At 33.8% G+C, this 21,151-nt stretch overlaps 1 protein-coding gene across 2 annotated transcripts in view; it reads left to right on the top strand.

Annotated features, from left to right (window-relative positions):
* The window catches only part of POT1 (protection of telomeres 1), an 81,331-nt gene extending 66,252 nt beyond the window's left edge, over positions 1 to 15,079 (top strand). For both annotated transcript variants that reach the window (XM_068549389.1, XM_068549388.1), the window contains 6 exons: positions 1,628 to 1,833; positions 5,023 to 5,158; positions 8,526 to 8,614; positions 10,439 to 10,530; positions 12,141 to 12,246; positions 13,828 to 15,079. In XM_068549389.1, the coding sequence (XP_068405490.1) occupies positions 1,628 to 1,833; positions 5,023 to 5,158; positions 8,526 to 8,614; positions 10,439 to 10,530; positions 12,141 to 12,246; positions 13,828 to 13,940 (742 nt within the window). In that variant the 3' untranslated portion in view covers positions 13,941 to 15,079. The remainder of the gene's footprint in view (positions 1 to 1,627; positions 1,834 to 5,022; positions 5,159 to 8,525; positions 8,615 to 10,438; positions 10,531 to 12,140; positions 12,247 to 13,827) is intronic.
* The last annotated feature ends 6,072 nt before the right edge of the window (positions 15,080 to 21,151 follow it).

Below are 21,151 nucleotides of genomic sequence, written 5' to 3'. Positions count from 1 at the left end.
GAATGGTAATCTTTTTAAGAGAAAACACTAATTCTTAGAAAATAAATCCTTTTGATGTTTCTTAGTAATAATAATTAAAAGTAGCTGCTGTTTTCAGATCTGAAATTCAATTTAGTAGCTCTGATAAATGCAAACAAATAATAACTGTGAAAAGCTGTATAACACAGGGAGCTCAGCTGGGTTCTCTGTGATGGCCTAGTTGGGTGGACCGGGGCCGAGGGGAGGTCCAAGTGGGAGGGGATGTGTGTATGGGTATGGCTGATTCACTTCGCTGTGCGGCAGAAACTAACACAACTTTGTGCAATTATACTCCAATAAATAAATAAATATAATAATAAAAAAAAGAAGAAAATATTTGGGGGGACTTTCTCATTTGTCACAAAAAAATCTTGAAAGTAAACCATTATTAGCTAAAATCCTTAAATAGAAAAGATTTCTGGTTAGTTGAAATTCCTAATTAAGTGTTAAGAGAAAGCCTTGTTGGAAATATTCCTGTCCTGCTTAATAACTACCATATAGTGAACATAATTTGAACTTTTGTTGGTAATTAAGGATTTCTCAGTTCCTCAAAAGCTTTATGCTAACCATCAATTATTTTATAAATAAGTAAATAAATTTATAAGACATTAGAATGAGTATGTACTTACTAACTCAAGACATATTCTGAAAATTATTTTTAATCCCTCTTCCTCTTTTTTATGCAATTTGACTATCTTCCCTCTATATATGTAATATGAACATGTATATACATCTCCATTATATTTATGTGTGTGTACATTGTGTGTGTGCTGTGTACACTAATGTACATATATTTTCCCCTCCACAATCTAAGTATAATACTGTTTGTGGAGATTTTTGATCATCAGATCTCCTTATATAAAACAGGGGACCGTCTTCTACCCATTTGGGCTTGAAATGGTAGTTGGAATTAAAATATAAGTACAGATTTTGGATAGTTCTTGAAGTATTATCAAATTATAGTTCGTAAAATTCTGTAAAAATCATATAGCTTTGCCAAACAAAACCACCCTCTATGATAATTTTTTAAACAAATAGGGAAATCATCTTAGAAATTTTAAGAGGTTTTACCTAAATTTACACAGCTGATTGGTGACAGAACCGAGACAAGGAAACAGACCTTTTGATTCTAGATTATGCGATTTCTACTGTATCATATTTTACCGTATGACTTTTGAAAATTATATTCTAGATTAAAAGGAATCAAATGGAATATTGGTTTGTAAAGTAGGTACCCTATGAAAGTGATATTACTTAAGTGGTAAGTGGATATTTAGCTGGAGTGAAGACGGGGCTCCTGCTGGGAAGTTTAGCATTCCTTACAGAGGAGAACAGTTTGGTGCTAGAAATAATGGTGTCACAAAACCAGGCAAGGAAATTGCTGGTGGTTAATGTAATTATGATATGGATCTAATTAGCCATAAAATGTCATCAAATATCTTTCTATTGAATGAGTCATGTAATCTGCAGAGGGAATTATCTCCATGTTTTAAAATAAGTAGCTGGTTCATAAGCATATAAACAATTTTTTTATTGGATAGTTTGTTAAATTTGAATTTCCAAACTTATACCAATTGTTTTTGTATTATTTCGTTGTCAATGATTTTAGGCAAGAAGTTCCACATGAGGGTGATTTGGATATAATTTTGCAAGAGGGTGCAACCAAAACCCCAGATAGCAAACTACAAAATACATCATTATATGATTCAAAAATCTGGACCACTAAAGATCAAGGAGAACGAAAAGTAGCTGTTCATTTCGTGAAAAATAATGGTATTCTCCCACTTTCAAATGACTGTCTAATTTTGATAGAAGGTATGATATTTAAGTTGCTGTTCTATTAGACTACAGCTTTTGTTTATGTGTTTCTCTGATTGATTATTGTTAAATATATTTTAGGGGCAACCTGGGACATATAAAGTCAAAATATTGTTAATTTAAACTTCAAATAATGTAATATATATAGCAACTAGATTCATATATATACCTATACACATATATGTATAAATTTATCTGCATGACATTTTGAAATTACACATTAAACTCAAGTGTTTGCATTTGTCCATCTTGTTGGATTCCTACATGTCATCTTAATGAGACCCAAGGTGATTGCTGAGCTGAATAATAATCAAGAAGCTGCTTGTTATGTATAGTTGCTGTTATCTTGGCCTCTGGATGTCACTCTTGTTTCATAAAAATAGAATGAAAGTCATCTATTGATAGCTAAATCAAGTAAAGATAACCTGACATATTATACTTTTGTCTTATTTTTATCTACTATTTATCTAATAATCCATAATAAAAGGGGACCATCATCTTTAATATGCATTAGAGAAATCTTTCATTTTGTGAATGAACTGATCTTTATTACAATGGATGATGATCATTTTTATTCCTGGCATTTTTCTGTCTATAAAACTAACACATAATCGTTTTAGAAAATAATGTATATATGCGAATACACATGTATATAAACATTGATATTATTTTTATGAACATCACTTGTTTTAATACATTTATAGCATACCAGAAACTATTTTAATTAATTTTATCATCACAACAATCCTGTGAAGTTGGTACTATTATAAGCTGTTTTTTATACATGAGAAAAACTGAACCACAGAGGAGATAAATGTCTTTCCTAGTACAGGTAGTGGGCGGTGAAACTGAATTGCTTCCAGTTTTTTACATAGCAACTCTGTGATGAACTTTATCTCCCCCCTGAAGTGTAATTGGGCACAAGGAATTAAGTGAATATTGCCCAATTACTTTCTAGTAAAGTTATCATAATGTGCACATGCTTTAGCAGCATGTGAGATTATCTGTTCACCTACCCTCCTCATAATATACTAGAGCTTTAAAAAATTTGTCCATTTTGATGAGTGAAATGTGACATCTTATTCCATTAGCAGTATTTTAATCTGTACCAGGAGATAGATGTAAAAACAGAAGGACACAGACACACACACACACATACATATGGAGTAAATCTATTTATATGGCCTAAAAATAAAATAAAGCCGTGATCCTATCAGGCTTTATTAGAACTGTCCTTGTTGGGCCAACTAAGAGGATGTCAGGTATGCCTTCGGGTCCTTCTGTGCTTTGCTGCCTCCCACAGAATTCTATGCTGAAGCCAAGTTGGCCTTGAAGGTCCAAAGGAAGCTTGAATAAAGAAGTCCCCTTAGTTCCTGATCCTATCTTTAATTACCAGTCAACCTTCAAACTCTCAGCCTCACCTCCTATCGCAATTCCCATCCCACCCTCTAGCCATATTGAACTGGTGATAATTCCTAAACCTAGTATATTCCTCTGTGCCTCTTTGCCATTCCATCACTGTTCTGAGAAATTCTGCTCTAATACGTCTTCAGAAGTAAACTTAATAATTCCCTTTATTCAGCAATTCATATAAAACATTAAACGAACACCTACATGCATCAAGCACTTTTCTGATTTATCAGGCAGATTTGAGTGGTTCTTATTGCAAACTTTATGAACTTCTAGTAGAGCACTTCTTATATTATATTTGTGTTTTATCTGTCTGTTTATAGATTTGTTTCTTTCTTAGAATGTAAGTTCCCCAAGGTCAGAATACACGTTCTTTTAACCTATGTATCTTCAGCACCTAGAGTAGTAAACCTGGCATGTAACTGGCTCTCAGTAAATATTTATTGAATATATAAGTACATCCAAAGTAGTAACAGTTTGCCTTACAGAGCCTTTTAATAAAGTCAAATGAAAGTGTATGTGAAAGCACTTTAAAAGGGTTTCATCAAAATGTAAGCTATTTTTATTTTATCATATTTCTGAGTATTATAACTCTAAGCATAGGCTAAGATCTAACTGTAGGATGACATGGCAAACCTGTGGTTTCCAGCTATCACAGAGCTGAGGGAAGAGGTATGGGAGCTGGGCAAGTTAAAACGCCATGAAACTTGCTGTTCTTATAAGATTTATCTTATAAATCATTAAATTCATGGTATTTGTTGTCTTTTTCTGTCAATCCCTTTAGTCCTTTACTCTTGCTCATGTGTTACTTAATAAGTACTTTTTTTGAATAAACACTCCTTGGATTGTTGCAAGCCTTTGGTTAATTTCTAGAGTTCTGAAAAAGTTGAATTTGACAATTTTTGCCAAAGTTGTTTTTGCTATTATGGAGAAGTGTATTTTTGGACATTCTTACTCTGCTATGCCAGAAATGCTTCCCCCTCACAATTGAATTTTAACATTACAAATTTTACACAAATTTTAGGAAATACTCAGAAGTATTTTTATAAATCATATTCTCTTTCCCTGGAGAGGAAGAATTATCAATCTAAGTGAAAAGTACACCAGAAACGGTACCGGTAGGTTTGAGTAATCAGAGAGAATTCTGCCTTTTAATAATGGTGCACCGTTGAGCATACTCTTTCTTCTCAGCCAGCATGATGGTTTTAATACCCACCCTGTCGTAGCATTAGGGTAAGTGTGATGGTTTTCATAGAAAAAATGAATAAACACTCTACAGGAATTCCTATTACATAGACTGTTTGCATCTATATTTAAATTCAGTGTTAAACTGAAAAGATTTATTTCAAACTCAAGACTAAATTTGCCTAGACATTAGTAGTAAATAGCAAATTTAATAATGGGAATCCTGTCATATTTTGACTCTCAACTTTGTTCTTTTTAGATCATTTGAACCGAAGTATTCCTGGCATAAAGAGCAATTTGTATAAATTTTAAAAGACGGTTCATATTTCACAAACCTTATATTTTGCTAAAATCTCAGCATTTTTGCTCAGTGGTTTCTTTAATCAATGAATAGGATCCTAAGCTTACAAATTATTATTTTTAACAATAAATGTATAAGTGCATTAAATCATTAAATTCATGGTATTTGTTGTCTTTTTCTGTCAATCCCTTTAGTCCTTTACTGTTGCTCATGTGTTACTTAATAAGTACCCCAGTTTGCTTACTTTATATTTGTACTACTTGAAGGGTTTACTTGTTCTGTTTTAATAGGAGGTACACTTAATGAAATCTGCAAACTCTCAAACAAGTTTCATAGTGTAATTCCTGTGAGATCTGGCCACGAAGACCTGGAAGTCCTCGACCTTTCAGCACCATTCCTTATACAAGGAAAAATACATCACTATGGGTATGTTTTCAATAATGGGAATTCTGGGAATTTTAAATTTTATTTATTATTTTATTCCACTTGTTACTATATATTCAGTGGATACTTATTTAGTACCAATTTATAGGTACTAGATTTTTTGATATATATCTATTCTTCAGATACCGTATATATTGAGTGCCTACAGTATGCTAGGTTTAAAGCTGTCCCAAAGGCTAATATTCATTTGCTTTCTTTCATAACAATTTAGGTATTAGTTACAGAGAAAGTTCAGAGCTGTATCCTAGCAAAAGTTAAGTGATTGAATTCCAGAATCTCTGTGCCACAAAGTTATAAATGAGTTGCCACTGAGAAACTGGAAGATATCAGAATACAGCAGGAGCTAGAAACAGAAGTCTAGGTTTGGAAGGAGGCAATATAGATAGAATCTCTGTTTCCACTTGATCAAACAGTCACCCTGGAAGTGCTCTGCTTTGAGAAACCTTGGATTATAGAAGATTTTCTGCTTTATTGGAAAATACCAAATTGTTTTTCTAATGATTGTAGCATTTTATGGTCCAATCAGCAGTGTGTAAAAATTTGTTTACCCCGGGTTCTCTTCCACGGTTTGCTCTTGGTATTAGTCTACCTTGTAATTTTGTTAGACTGATGAGCATCAAATAGTATCTATGTTGTTTTTGTTTGCATTTCCTAGATGACTAGGGAGTTTAAACAAGTCTCATGTTTATTGGCTATTTAGGTTTTCTCTTCTGTGAATTCCATATTCACATTTTTCTATTCAATTACTGGTCTCTGTTTTGGTTCTTGTGTGTGTGTTTAGGTGATTGTAAAAATTCTTTCTATATGAGAGATACTAAACATTTGTCAGTTATGTGCATTTCATCAAACTTCTAGTCTGTCCTGTACTTTTTAACTCTATGCTTCCTTTTGTTTTACAGATTTTTCAAATATTAATATAGTCATATTTACCAAAATGTTTGACAAGGCAAAGTTTTTGCAAAACTTTACTTAGATTTCTGGATCTGATGCTTTTTTAATGGAACAGAAACTAATGCTTCAGTTTCTTACTAGTTACACATCTTTTAAGGATTTGTTTCTTCTTGAATCTATTTTATTAATGAAAGTTTTCTAGAGAAGTATTTCATTTATCTTTTAAATTTAAATTTATTGAGATAATTCATAGTACTTTCTGATGATTTTTAAATCTCCTCTTCATCTGTTCTTGAATCCACTTCATATTATTTGCGCCTTTTTTTCCCTTGGATTTTTTTGCCAAAGCAACTAGCTTTTGTTTTTGTTGATGCTCTCTATTTTTTTATTATTGTTCTTAACTTTATTTTCTTCCTTTACTTTCTGTAGGCTTCCTTGGTATTTCTTTTTTGTAATGTTTTTAATTGAATGCTTACCTCACTTAATTCATTATTTTTTAATATGTTTCTAAATATTTGTATTTAAGTCTGTAATATACCTCCTGAGAAAATAGACATAGCTTTAACCAAAGATTTGATACGTAGTGTTTTTCTTGTCACTTCTAAATGTTTCGCAATTCCTATTATGATTTCTTTGGCCCATGAATTATTTCACTGTGTATTTTAAATTTTTCCACACATTCATTTTAGGTGCTATGCTTTTGTCTGTATTTTAGTTAGATTACTTTTTAACCAAGTAGCGTGATGCATTTCATAATGATTCTTTGAGATTTGTTTAGTTTTGCTTTATCCTAGAATGTGTTTGTTCATAATTTGTACATATTACATAGATTTTAAAAAGAAGGTGTATTCTTTAACAGTTGTGTTTAGTGTTTAATAGTGTTTAGTTATGTCCATTAGACAAGCTTGTAATCGTATCCAAAACTTATCTTTCCTTTGTAATTTTATCTGTCTAATCACTTCTTAGAGACTGTGCTAAACGTCCTCTGTGATTGTAGGTTTGTGACCTATTATTCTGTCAATGTGTGCTTTATATGTTTTGAGTCCTTTTTGCTTGCTCATTCAGGTTCAGTATTTCATCTTCTGGTGAATTCATTGTACTGTATATCCTTATGTAATGACTTCATCTTTAATCGTGATTTTTTGCTATAAGGTTTATTTTTTTCTCGTTTTCTTATTACTATATCAGAGTTTTTTTGGTTGGTAATTGCATGGTGTATCTTATTCTCATCCCGTTGCTTTTATGTTTCTTTGTTGTTATATTTTAGTAGGTCTCATAAATAAATACTTATCAGTAGATTTTAGTTGTTTTTTAATAGATGAGTTTAAAATATGTTAATTACTGAAACATTTAGGTTTTATTTCTATACTGTATTTCTTGTTGTTTTCCACTTATATTATTGTTGTTTCTCTTCCCACCCTTTTTTTTGTTATTACTTTATTTTTTTTTCCAGTCTTCTATTGGATTAATTTATAAAAATGTTCTCATTTTTCTCCTTTTTCCTCTTTTATTACTTCGGAAGTAATGAATTCTCTAATTTATGCTTATTACTCTTAATTTTTAATTTGTACACTTAATTTTTAATTTGTATACTTGCTTTATCAATGTCTAAAGTTTAATATCACAGCCGTTTTTTTTTTTAAGAAACTAATACTCGTCATTCAATTACCTTTTCTGTTAAAGAAAAAACTTTTATGTATTTAAAGAGTGGAAGGGGATAACATTTAATATAGTTACCCTCTGTTTTCCCCCAGATTACAAATGAAAAGGAATCTGCATGAACCTTTTGAATGTTGATTTTTATATTTTTATCCAAGCATATTTTCTCATCAACATCTCCTAAACATTAATACATATAGTAAAAAGTAAATTGCTTGTACTTAAAATATTTGTATGTAAGTAAAGCAAAATACCTATACTAGATAATAGGCAATTTTAGTGTATTATGTAATTTTAGATTGATATGTATACAAAGGATAACTATAGTACTAGGCATCATAAACTGTGATCCTCTAAATATGTGCTAGTACTGACTTCCTTAGAATAATTTTCTCCTGTTGCTATATTTATAAAATTAAGACCTTGGCTATTCCATATTGTTCACAGAGCCATAAAATGAAAGAGTCCTTAGAGTTTGTCTCTTCAGACTTTTTGTTTTACCAGATAAGGAAATTAGCCAAATTAATTAACAATCTGCACCTGGAACCTCTCTCACTGTCAACTTAGAGTTGTTTATGCTGAACTGTACTATCTTTTTAGATTGCTTCTATTGTAAGAAGCTTATTTTTTTTAATAATTCTGTTTGTAATATGCACATTACAATACAGGAAGTACAGTGCTCTTTTGTTTAATAATATACTTTTTAAACTGCATGCTTGAATGGCAAAAATGTTATAATAATTAAATGAGTTGTAATAATTACTTATAATAAATCATTTTTTTCTTTTATTAATTTCAGATGTAAACAGTGTTCTAGTTTGAGACCAATACAGAATCTAAATTCCCTGGTTGATAAAACATCGTGGATTCCTTCTTCTGTGGCAGAAGGTTAGCTAAGTTTCTGTGTCCTGTCATTGTAACTGTCTTTGTATAAGGTGATCTCACTGAGAATATCTCAATATTTGTGGATATTGTACAGCCAGAGCAAAGGCTGAACTAAAGTTTAATTGTCCTTAAGCAAAACCATTCATAGTGGTCATAATAAAAGTATAAATGTTTAAAATAATTGAAAACTTACTTTTAAGCATCTGCCAATGTTTTTCAATTATTACATTTTAATTTTCAATAATTTAGTAATCATAAATACAACTTGTGAAAAATCTCTCCAGTTTATAGTATCTTGGGATTGAAAAGAGTTGTAGAGATAGCTATTACAACTTTTTACCCAATACAAGTCTTTAGCTGGAACAACAAGAATCTTTTTATATCACGTTATTAACTGTGGTTATCCAGCCTTGGCTTAAAACTCTTCAGTGACTGGGGACTCGTTACATTGCAAGGTAACATATCTTACTTTTTAAGTGCAGTACTTAACAGTGAGGCAAAATCTGCTTACCTATAATTTTAACATGGGCCACATTCTGTGTACTAGAATTAAAGTACATCTGTTCCCTCTTCTATAAAATCAACAAACTGTACATTTGAAGATAATCTGTCAAGTCTTCATTGAGTCTTTATTTCTCCAAGCAGGTACCCTCACTTCCTTTGGTACTTTCCCACATTCCTTACTATTTTATTTCTCCTCCTCAGTAAACATTCCATTTTACCAGTGCTCTTCTCAAAGTTTGGTACTCCAAGCTAGAAATAGAGCTGCAGGTGTTGGCCAATTCAGAATATGAAGAAAACCTTTATTAACTAAGATTGGCTACTGCTCCTACTTGCCTGAAAATTTTATTGTGTAGATATTTATTTGTATACTTGGTTTTGTTTTCTTTCTCTTTTAATCCAGCTATATAATACTGCTAACTCATATTTTGTTTGTGGTCCAGTGAAATTCCAGATTACTTTTGCATGAGCTTCTTACTATGTTTTTCAAGCTTGGTCTCCTCATCCTGTACTAAATATAGTTTTTTGTTTGCTTGTATGGTCCCTCGGGGTAGGTTTTATGTTCATCCTTCTTGGTTTTAGCTCACCGTTTATGCCTATCGAGAACTTCTGAATCTTAAAAATCAATTCCTCAGTATTAGCAATTTCTCTCATGTCTGTATGCCCTAATTTATTTGTTTTACTTGCTCCCTTTATTGCTGAATATGGATTCCACAAATGGAAGACGATATTCCATTATATAAGCATATCGAATGTCTTCCATTTCCAGACACAAAGTAAGATGTTCATTTTAACCTATAAATTTTCATATGATTTAGCATCTCTTTAATTTCTTCCTTTTTCCTCATCTTACCAAATTATGAAATCTCAGATTCTCACATCATTCAACCAGATGATATCTCTTAAAAAATAATCGATCCCTATGCTTAAAATACAAAGGAGAGAGACATGTTAAAAAAATCCTAACTATTGAACTGTATGCTGTTTCTGAATTGCCTTTCATGAATTGGTTTTTATGTTTTTTATGTTTTCTATCGAGATCAACTCATTTTAAAGATAATGCTGTATTAATATTTAATTTACAAAAGAGACTATTGCTCATGAGTCATTATCCCTATACAGGTGTAGTGTAATGTTCCAAAATTACCCTTCTAAAATGAGCTTAATATATTGGTATTAGAGAACAAAAACGGATAAGTTTTTTTAATCTCTTGAGTTATTTTAGTAAACAAGACTAACAGGTATCTAATATCATAAAACAATTTTTCCTTTACTTTGATTAAGGCATAGGAGATTCATATGGTTTCAACTTTTTTCCTTCATTAGTACTGGGTATTGTACCTCTCCAACATGTGTTTGTGATGACATTTACTCTTGACGATGGAACAGGAGTATTGGAAGCTTACCTCATGGATTCTGTAAGTCATAGAGGTAGTGAAGATACTTCTAATTAAAAACTAGTACTTTTTAAAATTTTAATATATTTATTCATGCCTACTTTGTTACTGAGAAGATTTAAGGCAACTCGGAAGAATAAATAAAAGACAAGCACAAAAAATAAAAAATAAAAAAAATAAAAAAATAAAAAAAAGACAAGCACATAAATCTTAAATTGTCTATGTATTTCTCTCTCTTTTGATTTGACACTGTAAATCTTAATATGTGAATAATGAAAAATTGAGGAAGTTCTGCTCCAGGAGCCAAAGGCAGAGGTATGGTCACACCCTCAGGCATTATCTATTAGCATTTCACTGGGCTTTTTAAGCCTCCACATTTCATATTAGAGAGAATGAAATTACTTTGATAGGGAGATAGTTGTTATGTGTGAAGCTAGGTAGCTGTCCACAAGACCACCTTCATTTCTGATAGTGCCAAGTTTGGAGGTTCCCAAGACCACCCTTACTTCTGACACCAGTTGAAAGTTCAGAGGTCCCCAAGAGCACCCTTAGTTTTGATAATTCACTGGAAAGACTCACAGAACTTATTGAAAGCTAATATGCTCACTGTTAACAATTTATTACAGCTAAAGGATATAGGTTAAAATCCTCAAGGGAAGAGGTACATAGGGCAGAGTCCAGGAAAGTTTCTAACATGGAGCTTCTGTTTGTTCTCTTCCCATGGAGTAGTGGACAGTGTTACTTTCCTGGAAATGATATGTAACAGTACACATGAGGTATTGCCAACCAGGGAAGTGCAACTGAGCCTTAGTGTCCAGAGTTTTTTTTGGAGCTTCATCAAGTAGTCATGGTTGGCTGCCCATGTGACTGATCTCCATCTTCAGCCCCTCCAGTGGTCAAGTTAAAACCACATGCTCCAAACTCCCCACCCTAAATCACAATGTTAGAGTGACCCAGGGTCTCCAGGCAAAAAAGAACACTCCTATGAGGCATGACATTCCAGGGGCTTAGAGATTACCTCTCAGAAACCGAGGGCAAAGGCCAATGAGGTTAAATTTTTTACTACACACATTGGGAAAAATCTGGGGTAAGGTTGAGGACAGTTTTTCTCCTGCCTAAATAAATTATTTATCCATTTATTAAATAAGTATTTAATGAGCACTTACTGTATGCCAAGTGCTACTCTTTGTGATGGGGATATAGCAATGAGTGAAACAAGCAAACTCCTTTCTCTCCTGGAACTTATAAATAGGAGAGGAGAAAAAAAAATTTAAACAAATAAATATATACTATATATTAAACTCTTTTAAACTTAATACTTAGACATTGTAGGTGCTCAATACATATGCTATCAAGAGAATAGTAAGCCTCACTGTATTCTAATCATTATTCTTATCATTAAGTCAGAGTGGTTTAACTTGATTTTATATATATGTATCATAACTGTTTTTAGATTAAAGTAGTAAATCAGATTTTAGAGTTTAGACTAGCACTCTAGTTTATGAATTCTATGATATAGTGTGAAATAGTCTAGATTATTTTAATTAGATAATATTCAAATAATTTTGTATTAATTATAACTTCTGAAGAAGATAAAGATCATTTCCTTGTTTCTTCATATTTTGCTTAAGGAAAAATTTTTCCAGATTCCAGCATCAGAAGTCCTAATGAATGATGGCCTTCAGCAAAGTATGGATATGATCATGGATATGTTTTGTCCTCCAGGAGTAAAAATTGGTAGGCAGTAATATTTAACAATCCATTCATTCTTTTTCTTGAAATAATACCTAGCATATGGCTAAGCTATGGACTTTTAGAGGTATTAAAAACTTTGAAATCTGAACCCAAATAAATTACTAAGTAGTGATTGATTATACTGTATGATCTACCTATTGATGAAGATAGTGGCAGGGATAAAATAGGTATGAATCATAATTCCTGAAATGAAAAAAATTTTTTTAAATATTTTGAAATATTGATATACCAAGGGGGAGGCAATTTTGATCACAAGCACATTTGATATGATGCTTATGCATGCAAACAGTTGAAATTAAACCAACAGGGATGAAATTTTGACAAGAAACATTTCCTACAACAAACTCATTTAGCCTGTTTAATTCAATTGAACTAAATTGAATTTAATTGAATTGTCTATTCAATATTAACTAGTTTCAGATTTTACAAGTTTTTATTTTACTAAATATTTTTGTCAGCTTTAGTTGTTTTCTGTGTAACATTTGATTCATCAACCAGTCTTCAGGTCAAATTGTATTGATTACACCTACTGCCACTGATTTTTCCTTTTGTGGCCATTATTTCTCTTTGCATTGAAACTTGCAGATCTAAGTCATTTTAAGACAATTTGACTTCTAACAGTTTTTCATCAGTAACAAATTTTACCACCTGCAGATCTAGCTGTTGTCAGTTTAACGTTTATAGGTTATTTTAAGTCAGGTTTTATTTTCCCCTGGTCAGTCTTTGCATTCTATAACAATTCCAAAAAGATAGTTTTTGTACATCCATAACTAAGTCTAACTTACATACTTTTATTTGATGTCACCTTTTATTTTTGTTGGCTGCTTGGATTCTTTTGGATAAATGTCTGCAAATAAAACTGCCATATCAAAAAGCATAGGCCTGATAGGCTTTTGATACATACTGCCAGATTGCTTTTCAAGAGCATTTTACCTATTTGTGGTTCTACCAGCAGTGTAGGAGAGTGCCTGTCTTGCTTGACCCTTGCCAATAGTGAGGACTATATTAAATGTCTTTCAAATTCAAACTTCAAGAAATATTAACAAACTGTTCTAGAAGTTATAAACAGATTTACTGTGGTCATGACCAAAGCTTGGGAAATGGCATCTACGGCTGCCAACATTGCTTGGACACAATACCTGGTACCTGACGGGAATTTCAACTAGACAGATGTAAGGGTGAGCTGGTTTCTTTGCAGTCAACCAAGAAAAACAAAACAGGGGAGATCAGTAAGTGATCAGCAGAAAAAAAAAGGAATAAAAGTTGGGAATGACGTAGATTACTACGTTTGCTATCAAATATTTTGAAAAACCCCACATTTAATGACTTTTTCCTGTTGTTGGGAAAAATTCTAATTAGTCAGAATTGCTACAAAACAATAACATGAATCCAGTGTGTATTTGGAAGAGCAGATAATGGTAAATGTGGTGAGTGTATTTATTTACTTTTCAAGCTAAATTAAATATGCTAATCTTATTAGCTAAGCATTATGCTTAGATACATATTTCAGAGTTATTTGTTTAGTTTTAATGGTTAAATAGCATTTCTTTTTTTGATTTATAGATGCATATCCATGGTTGGAATGCTTCATCAAGTCGTATAATGTCACAAGTGGAGCGGAGCAGCAAATTTGCTATCAGATTTTTGACACCACAGTTGCAGAAGATCTTATCTAATTTTGACATTCAACTTAGCATATGTAAAATGCTATAATTTTGGAAAACATTACTATTTTCTATGAGATTGCTATAAAAGACATAAGAGATTTTAGCTCTGTAGTTTATTTTCCATTTTAACCAGTATTTAAAAATTTTTTGACAAGTAGGCATTGTGTTATCTTAATACCCTCTTATAAGTTAAAAATGTTCCTGTTGCTCAAAATATTCAGTATGATGGCTGTGAGGGATATAAAAGAGAGACATCGAATAAATAAGGACTGTGTTTTCATTTACTCTTTACTCTCCTCCTTTCAGAGAAGCTATTTTGTTACCCTACCCTAAAAATCACTCTCCCTATTGGTTTTTCCATGTATCAGCCACTGATTTCTCTGCCATCCATCATGCCTGCTTGAGCTTCTTTTTCTGTCCTGATTTTTATATCAGCAATTTGGATGACTTTAGCATGTATATGGGATTAGGAAATGTCCTTACCTTAAATCTTCCACTCTTACTGAGTGCAAGGATTTGATCTGTTTTGTTTTTATGCAAAGGGATCTGCTTGAACAAGTACTCCTTGAAGAAATGCTTGTCTGAGTGAGCTACAGTGTGCTTGAAAAGAGTGATTTGCTTTAAGTGGAAGTAGCAGAATTGCTTTCTTTGGGTGCTGATTTTGACTAATTGAGGATAAATCCATTTTTTCAGACCTGAAATATGTGCTTTGATTGCTTGTTTCTCTACATGATATTAGAAGTTATTCCATTCCTACTCAACCTAATCAAGTGGTCAGATCTGCAATGTTAGCGACTTAACGTATGTTACCCTTTTTGTTAGGGTCTTATGTAAAATATACTTATATTTCAGGTTGAACATTGAATGAGAAATTAACTCAGTATGATAGTCTGCTTTTTACCTGATGATATTTGTCAAATTTAAAATCATGAAATTCAGTTTTATACAAATGCTTCTGTATATTTGTATATATGTAAAGATTTATGTATGTTATTTGCTGAAGACTGAGAGATACAGATCTGCCTAGTTCAATATTAGTGAAGAATAAATAAATGTACACATTTCAGCTGTTTCATTTATTTGCCCTATGTTGAGCTGAGGCATGATTTGGGGTGAAGAATCAAAGCAAGTGTGTCAATATAGCAGATATTTAGGACTGTCTACACACCAAGTACCATACTAAGTAAGCACTTAACGTGTATTTTAGTTTCAAAACAACCCATCTTCCTGATAAGAAAACTGAGGTTTCACTGATAAGCTGACTTGACTAAATGCATACAATTATTAAATGCCGGTCAGCACTTGAATCCAGGTAGTCTCTGCTCAGGGGCTGCATTGTTAGCCACTGCAGGACTCTGGAGCAAAAGCTGGTATGGGGTTTTCTGCAAGTGAGTTCTCCCTTAAATATCTGAAGTAACATTGCAGATAGAACCAAAAGGCTTTTCACACCTTATTGGCCAAAAGGATTGAATATCTGATTTCCTCTGCTCATAATAACTCTAAATTCGAATTCCTGAGTATATTAGCACGTCTCCAGACCTAACTACCCATCTGCCCCATCGCCGAATTATCAGCTTGTTCGAGACAACGGAAGAGACCGACGCTGCTGTTTTGGAGATGTACACTCTTGGTTCAAAACACATTCAAGGAAAAACTTTTAAGAAATGTTTTAAGAAATTTTTGGTATTGGTGGTATGCTAGGGACACAAAAGTGAGAGAGGCATTTTCTCTTTCTTCGGGAAGCACCCAGTCTAGGAGAGTAAGGGTCAGGGGTGCAGGGAGTGCCTCACGTGTCAGCCTGTGCTGTCTGCCAGTTAGTAAAGTAAAACTATGAATTTTCATGATTTCTCTTTACCTTTTGTTTTGTTTAGTAAACCCCTACATTGTCATCATTTTTGTTTTTTTTAACTTTTCAGTTTTGAACAAGAAGGGTTTGTCAACCCCTAGTGTTTATCCAGCGGTGATGTATGTGCCTGACCCTAATCGGGAACCCAAGTGTAAGGGGAGTTCCATTTCTGGAGCAACAACTAGGTGATAGTTCATCGTGCCCAAATTTGAGCCCTGTCCCCTTTGTAGTCCGTGGGACTATTGGTAGAATCTTCCTGTCAGATTTTAAATTACATAAATTTAAGAACGTAGTATGCGTACAGCCTCTTCCTCAGTCTCCAGTCTCCGCGGCATCCATTGTTTCAGACACTACTGGATTCTCTTGAGGCCTCCACGCTGTTCTGTATGAGGAAGAGAGTGCATGTCTCAGAAAATCTGAGGCATTCGATTCCTCTTTATCTAGATGTGATAATGAAAAGTGCTCTGCTCACAGGCTCTTTCTGTGGCCACCTCATACCGCTTTATTTGAGGGAACTATACCTGCCGAGAAGGAGTGCATCATTCCCCATTTCGTTTTACCCTGGTCATGTTGCACATTGGGTGTTGTTTCTAAATAAATAGAGAAAGGCTGGTGTTGGTGGAACAGAAGGAGCTGAATACATCTTTGACTACCTGGGAAAGCAGTCTCCACACAATACTGGCTGCCTGCTTTTCAAATCTGTAGATCCTGTACCCAAGCTACTTGCACACACAGGAATGGGCCAAAATCTTTCTCCTGCCTGTGCCCCAGCTGACTGCTCTTTTGTTTCCGAAGTCAACGCATGCATTTGTTACTAATTGTGACTCTCAATCCAGCCAATCTCTTCTATACCCTATGGAAGCTTTCATTGGTATCGGGAAAATGCTACATTCTTCTGATTATTTTCAGTATTTTGAATTTTGACCATGCATTTCATCAAGTTTTGTTTTTATCTAGAATTTTTTTTTAATGAAAGTGGTATGTACTTGTAAGAATTTGAAACAGCATAAAGTATGTAAGGTTGAACTAATTCGTGCTTTAACTAGTACCCCAGAGGAAACCACTTTTAACAATTTGGTGTATAATTTTCCAGACTGTTTTCCTGGAGAACATGTAAGTATGTGTATATATACATTTTTTTAAATAACATTATGCTATGAATATATTTTGCAACTTGCCTCTGTCACTTTGTAGAGTGGATTTTGGTTTTTTATGTCAGTACACATAGAGAAACTTGTTTGTAATCATTCAGCATAAGTCACTTTTTAGTAGGGAATTCTCCGATCATTTCACTTTCTATTTTTGTAGTGGTTTGGGGTCTAAGTGTTCTTCTTATGCCAATTTTGGAATTTTATATTTTTATAGAATGTATTCTGTTGTTGACTTTATTACCTTATAGTTATTCATAATATTATTTTTATTACCCAGTTTGTATTTTATCTGGTGTATTTTCCCTTTAAATAAACCTGGAGCCCCTGGGACCTGGTTTCACTATATCTCCTGGAGTTTTTCAAGTGATCGGAATTTTGAAAGTCTGTCCAGACTTCCTAATACAGGTTAGGACGCTGCCATGACATAGCTGTCTTGAAATATTCTTTTATGCTTTAAAGAACTCATTGTGAAAAGAATTACGTTAACATAAAAAAGGAGAACGCCTCCTGTAGTGCTTTTCATTAGGAAATTCAGGTTCTATGAATGATATGGTGAGTCACACTCAAGTTCTAGAACATCATTTTAGGTGAAATAAAAAAATTTCTTCCTCTGCTGGTCCCTCAGTGTCTCTGGATAGTGACAAAGCCTCCCACCCACTCTAGAAAGAGGGGGAACTAGACAGCTCGTAAAATCTGGGCAGAGTGATCTTTCTTGTTTTCCCTCGGGTACTTGGAAATAGTATCGAAACTCACCAGCGCGCTCAGGTATGTGAGCTCATATCTTTTGGCAGTCAGGAAATGAATCAGTAGCCCTGTGTATTATTTTTCCCTGCAGTACTGTGATTTAAGCTGTTAGAAAGTTTGAGATCACTTAGGGTTTCAAAGTGATGATCATCTTACATGGAGATTAATGGCCCTTCCATTCAGGACTGCATTTGATGGGTAGAGAACTATTAGACATCAATTACAATGATAAGGATAATGCATCAATGTGCTGATGCCCCCTCAGATGTGCTGATTGATGAAACATGGATAGTTCAGAGACTCCTCTGCTATTTTTAGACCATAACAACATCCTGATGAATGTCTATTTTTTTCCCCTTGAAATCTAGGCCACAAAGTCGTATTTGTATTCATGTGTGTGTGTGGGCGCGCGCGCGTTTGTTCTCTGCTTTGAGTTCACTTTGCAGGGCACTATGTTGGAATTTACTTTGACAACCTCGTCCACAACTGCCAAAGAAAGACATTTTCAACTTGTGTGAAAGTTTCTTTTATTTCGTCTATTCACAATACTTTGAAGATATGGAGCATGTGTTTATTGAAAGCCTTATCTCTATTAATAAAATATTCCATCAAATATTGTTGCAGTTTCTAAACAGGTACCTTTTCATATACAACCCTGAAGCCCTGGTATATACCTTTTTTTTTTCTCCTGTACCTTCAGAATGATTTTTCCCTTCTGTGAAATATGGACTCCCAGATAAAAGCCGATTTGTCTTTACATATAACTCTATTCCTCAGCAGATTTTTGTCCTCCATTAGAGGGCAAAGTCCTTCTAGAATTTCTCCTGCCAAGTTTAGCTACCTCATAAATGATTTTCTGTCCCAAGCTGCTGTTAGAGTTCATAGGAATGGTAACATTTAAAAATCACAATTGTTGGAGTCAGATGAAAATATTGCTTGTGATAGATAGGCATGGTTCTGGTTTTATTGGGCTGTATAGGAAGTCCTATGTGCTTACTCCCCATTAGATGGGGTTCTCGAATGATAAACTTGCCCTTAAATTTTGGAATCATTAACAAATATTTCTGCACAATGATCAAAGCTTAAATGGAGGTTAAGATAAAGAATACAGAGTACAGAATAGGCACTTAAAAGTCAGCTCATACATTCATTTATAATTCATGCTGTGTCTATCCAAAAAGAGTTGGATGTGGTTTATAATAAAAGACAGACATGGGACACAACCTGTAGAATTAGGGCAAGAAGACAGGAGCTAAATAAGGAGAAGACCGTTAATTCAAAATTCCTAACCTATGGGCTACTGCAGGTTTTGAACAATACTTCTACATGAAGATGCAACAGGTTACATAGTTCTTATTAAATAACAAGAATGATGTTATTAGATACAAACCTTTTATTAGTCTCAATTTTAAGACAAGGTGGATTTTTTAAAATGTGAAACAATAATTTTTGAATTAATAGTACTTGAAACTTGATCTAAAATGGTGAGAGGTAAGCTCTGCAAATGGAAGAAATAAAGCAGGGGAATTTCCCACTGGCTATCCACCTTTTGGCTCTTATATGAGGCACTTTTTTTTTTTTTGGTTTTGTTATTAATGATTAAAGTGTTTCAAATATCTATGCATATTCAAGAATTATTAGAAGCATTAATGAATTACCACAGTAGAAAAAAAATCAATTCCCTTCAGATGCAAATATCACTGAGAAAATTAGCTCTTTTTACCTTTTTCTTTTCTAGTTGCAGGTAATGAAATAAAAAGAGATGTCTGTATTCAATGTTTCATGTCAGGAAGAATATGGGTTTTAATGAATCTCAGTCCTTAGGAAGATAATATGCTCCAGTATTTCACCTTCAGTGTTCCAGGGAAGGTATTGCTTTAGTCATAAGTAAAACAAGCTTCACACTGGTGCCCAACTGGGAATTTGCTGGGAGAGTATTTTATCTACACCAGATTTACTAAGCACTAACTGCCCAAACATTAGATCTAGTCATCTTGATTCGTCTCTTTCATTAACAGCCCACAACCAATCCATTTGAAAAATCATCATAGATCGCTCTTTAAAGTTCATCCAGAATTTGACTACTACTTAGCACCTCCTCTGCTACCACGCTGGCCATGCAACCATCTTCTGCCTTGACTACAGCAGTATCTCCCCAACTGGCCTTTCTGCTTCCACAATTTCTGCACATGGAATATTCTCCATACAGCAGCCAGACTGATTGATTAAAACGTAAGGCCAATACCATCATTTTCCAGTGTTCTCTAATGTCACACAGTGAGCTTACCATGGCCTTCACCGCCCAATGCGATCCATTTCCTTACTACCTCTCTGACATCTTTTACTATTACATTTTTCCTCCCTCTCCTCTCCACTGGTCCCCTTGTTTGCGTACCAGGCAGTCTCTCCCTTCATGGACTTTGTAACTTGATGTTGTTACTTTAGTCTGGACATTGTTGAACTCTTCCAGGTTCCTTGTTTCCCACCTCCCCCCGATCCTCTGTAACATATAAGGTTAGGCCTTCCTAACCTTATGGGAAGGCCTCCCCTGATCATGTAAAGACCACTCTACCCCATCATGCTTCATTCCTCACCCCTGACTTAATTTTCTCTATTGCACTTATCCATCTGACATTGTTTTACTAGTTCATACTGTTTCGCTTTCCTTAAAAAAAATGAGCTCCTTAGAAACAGGGAGTTTGATTTGTTCACTGCTATTTACCCAGTGCCTAGAAGTTCCTGGCATATAATAGTTGCTTAGTAATATTCCTAGAACCAACAAAATATGTGAGACTCAAAATCTGACAATACTAGAATTTATTAGCACCTAAAGTGATACTAGCATTTAAAGGGATTTCTGGCACGCAGAAATTTGCATTTAAAAATGAAACCTAGGGGCCTTCAAGATGGCAGAGGAGTAAGATGTGGAGATCAACTTTACTAGTATGAACAGAGGCAGAAGAACGGATAAGTGACCTGGAAGATAAAATAGTGGAAATATCTGCCACAGAGCAGAATAAAGTAAGAAGAATGAAAAGAATTGAGGACAGTCTCAGAGACCTCTGGGACAACATTAAACACACCAACATTCGAATTATAGGGGTCCCAGAAGAAGAAGAGAAAAAGGGACAGAAAATATTTGAAGAGATGTTAAAATAAATAAATAAATTAAAACCCAGGTAACTTTGATGCAGATTGAACAAAGATTCTATGGGTCTGAAGCTCAGTAATTTGCATTTTTAGCAATCTCCCCAGGTGATACCTTTCAGGTAAAAGATTCAGAACCATTATTTTAGAAATTATTTAGAGTATGAAGTCTGTAACCGCTTGCTTCATTTAATTTACCTGCCTGGTCTTGCAAGCATTTGAGTTGAAGCACCTTGAACTAGAATCTGAACCAGTCTGTGGTTCTTAGCCTTGGCTTCATATTATAATCACCTGGGAGGGAGCTTTAGCAGCATTGGATCCTTGGGCTCTTG

Source organism: Eschrichtius robustus, chromosome 8 (genome assembly GCF_028021215.1).
Source record: "Eschrichtius robustus isolate mEscRob2 chromosome 8, mEscRob2.pri, whole genome shotgun sequence".
Taxonomy (NCBI): domain Eukaryota; kingdom Metazoa; phylum Chordata; class Mammalia; order Artiodactyla; family Eschrichtiidae; genus Eschrichtius; species Eschrichtius robustus.
The sequence above is the reverse complement of the archived record's forward strand: the minus strand, read 5'-3'. Positions and strand labels throughout refer to the sequence as shown.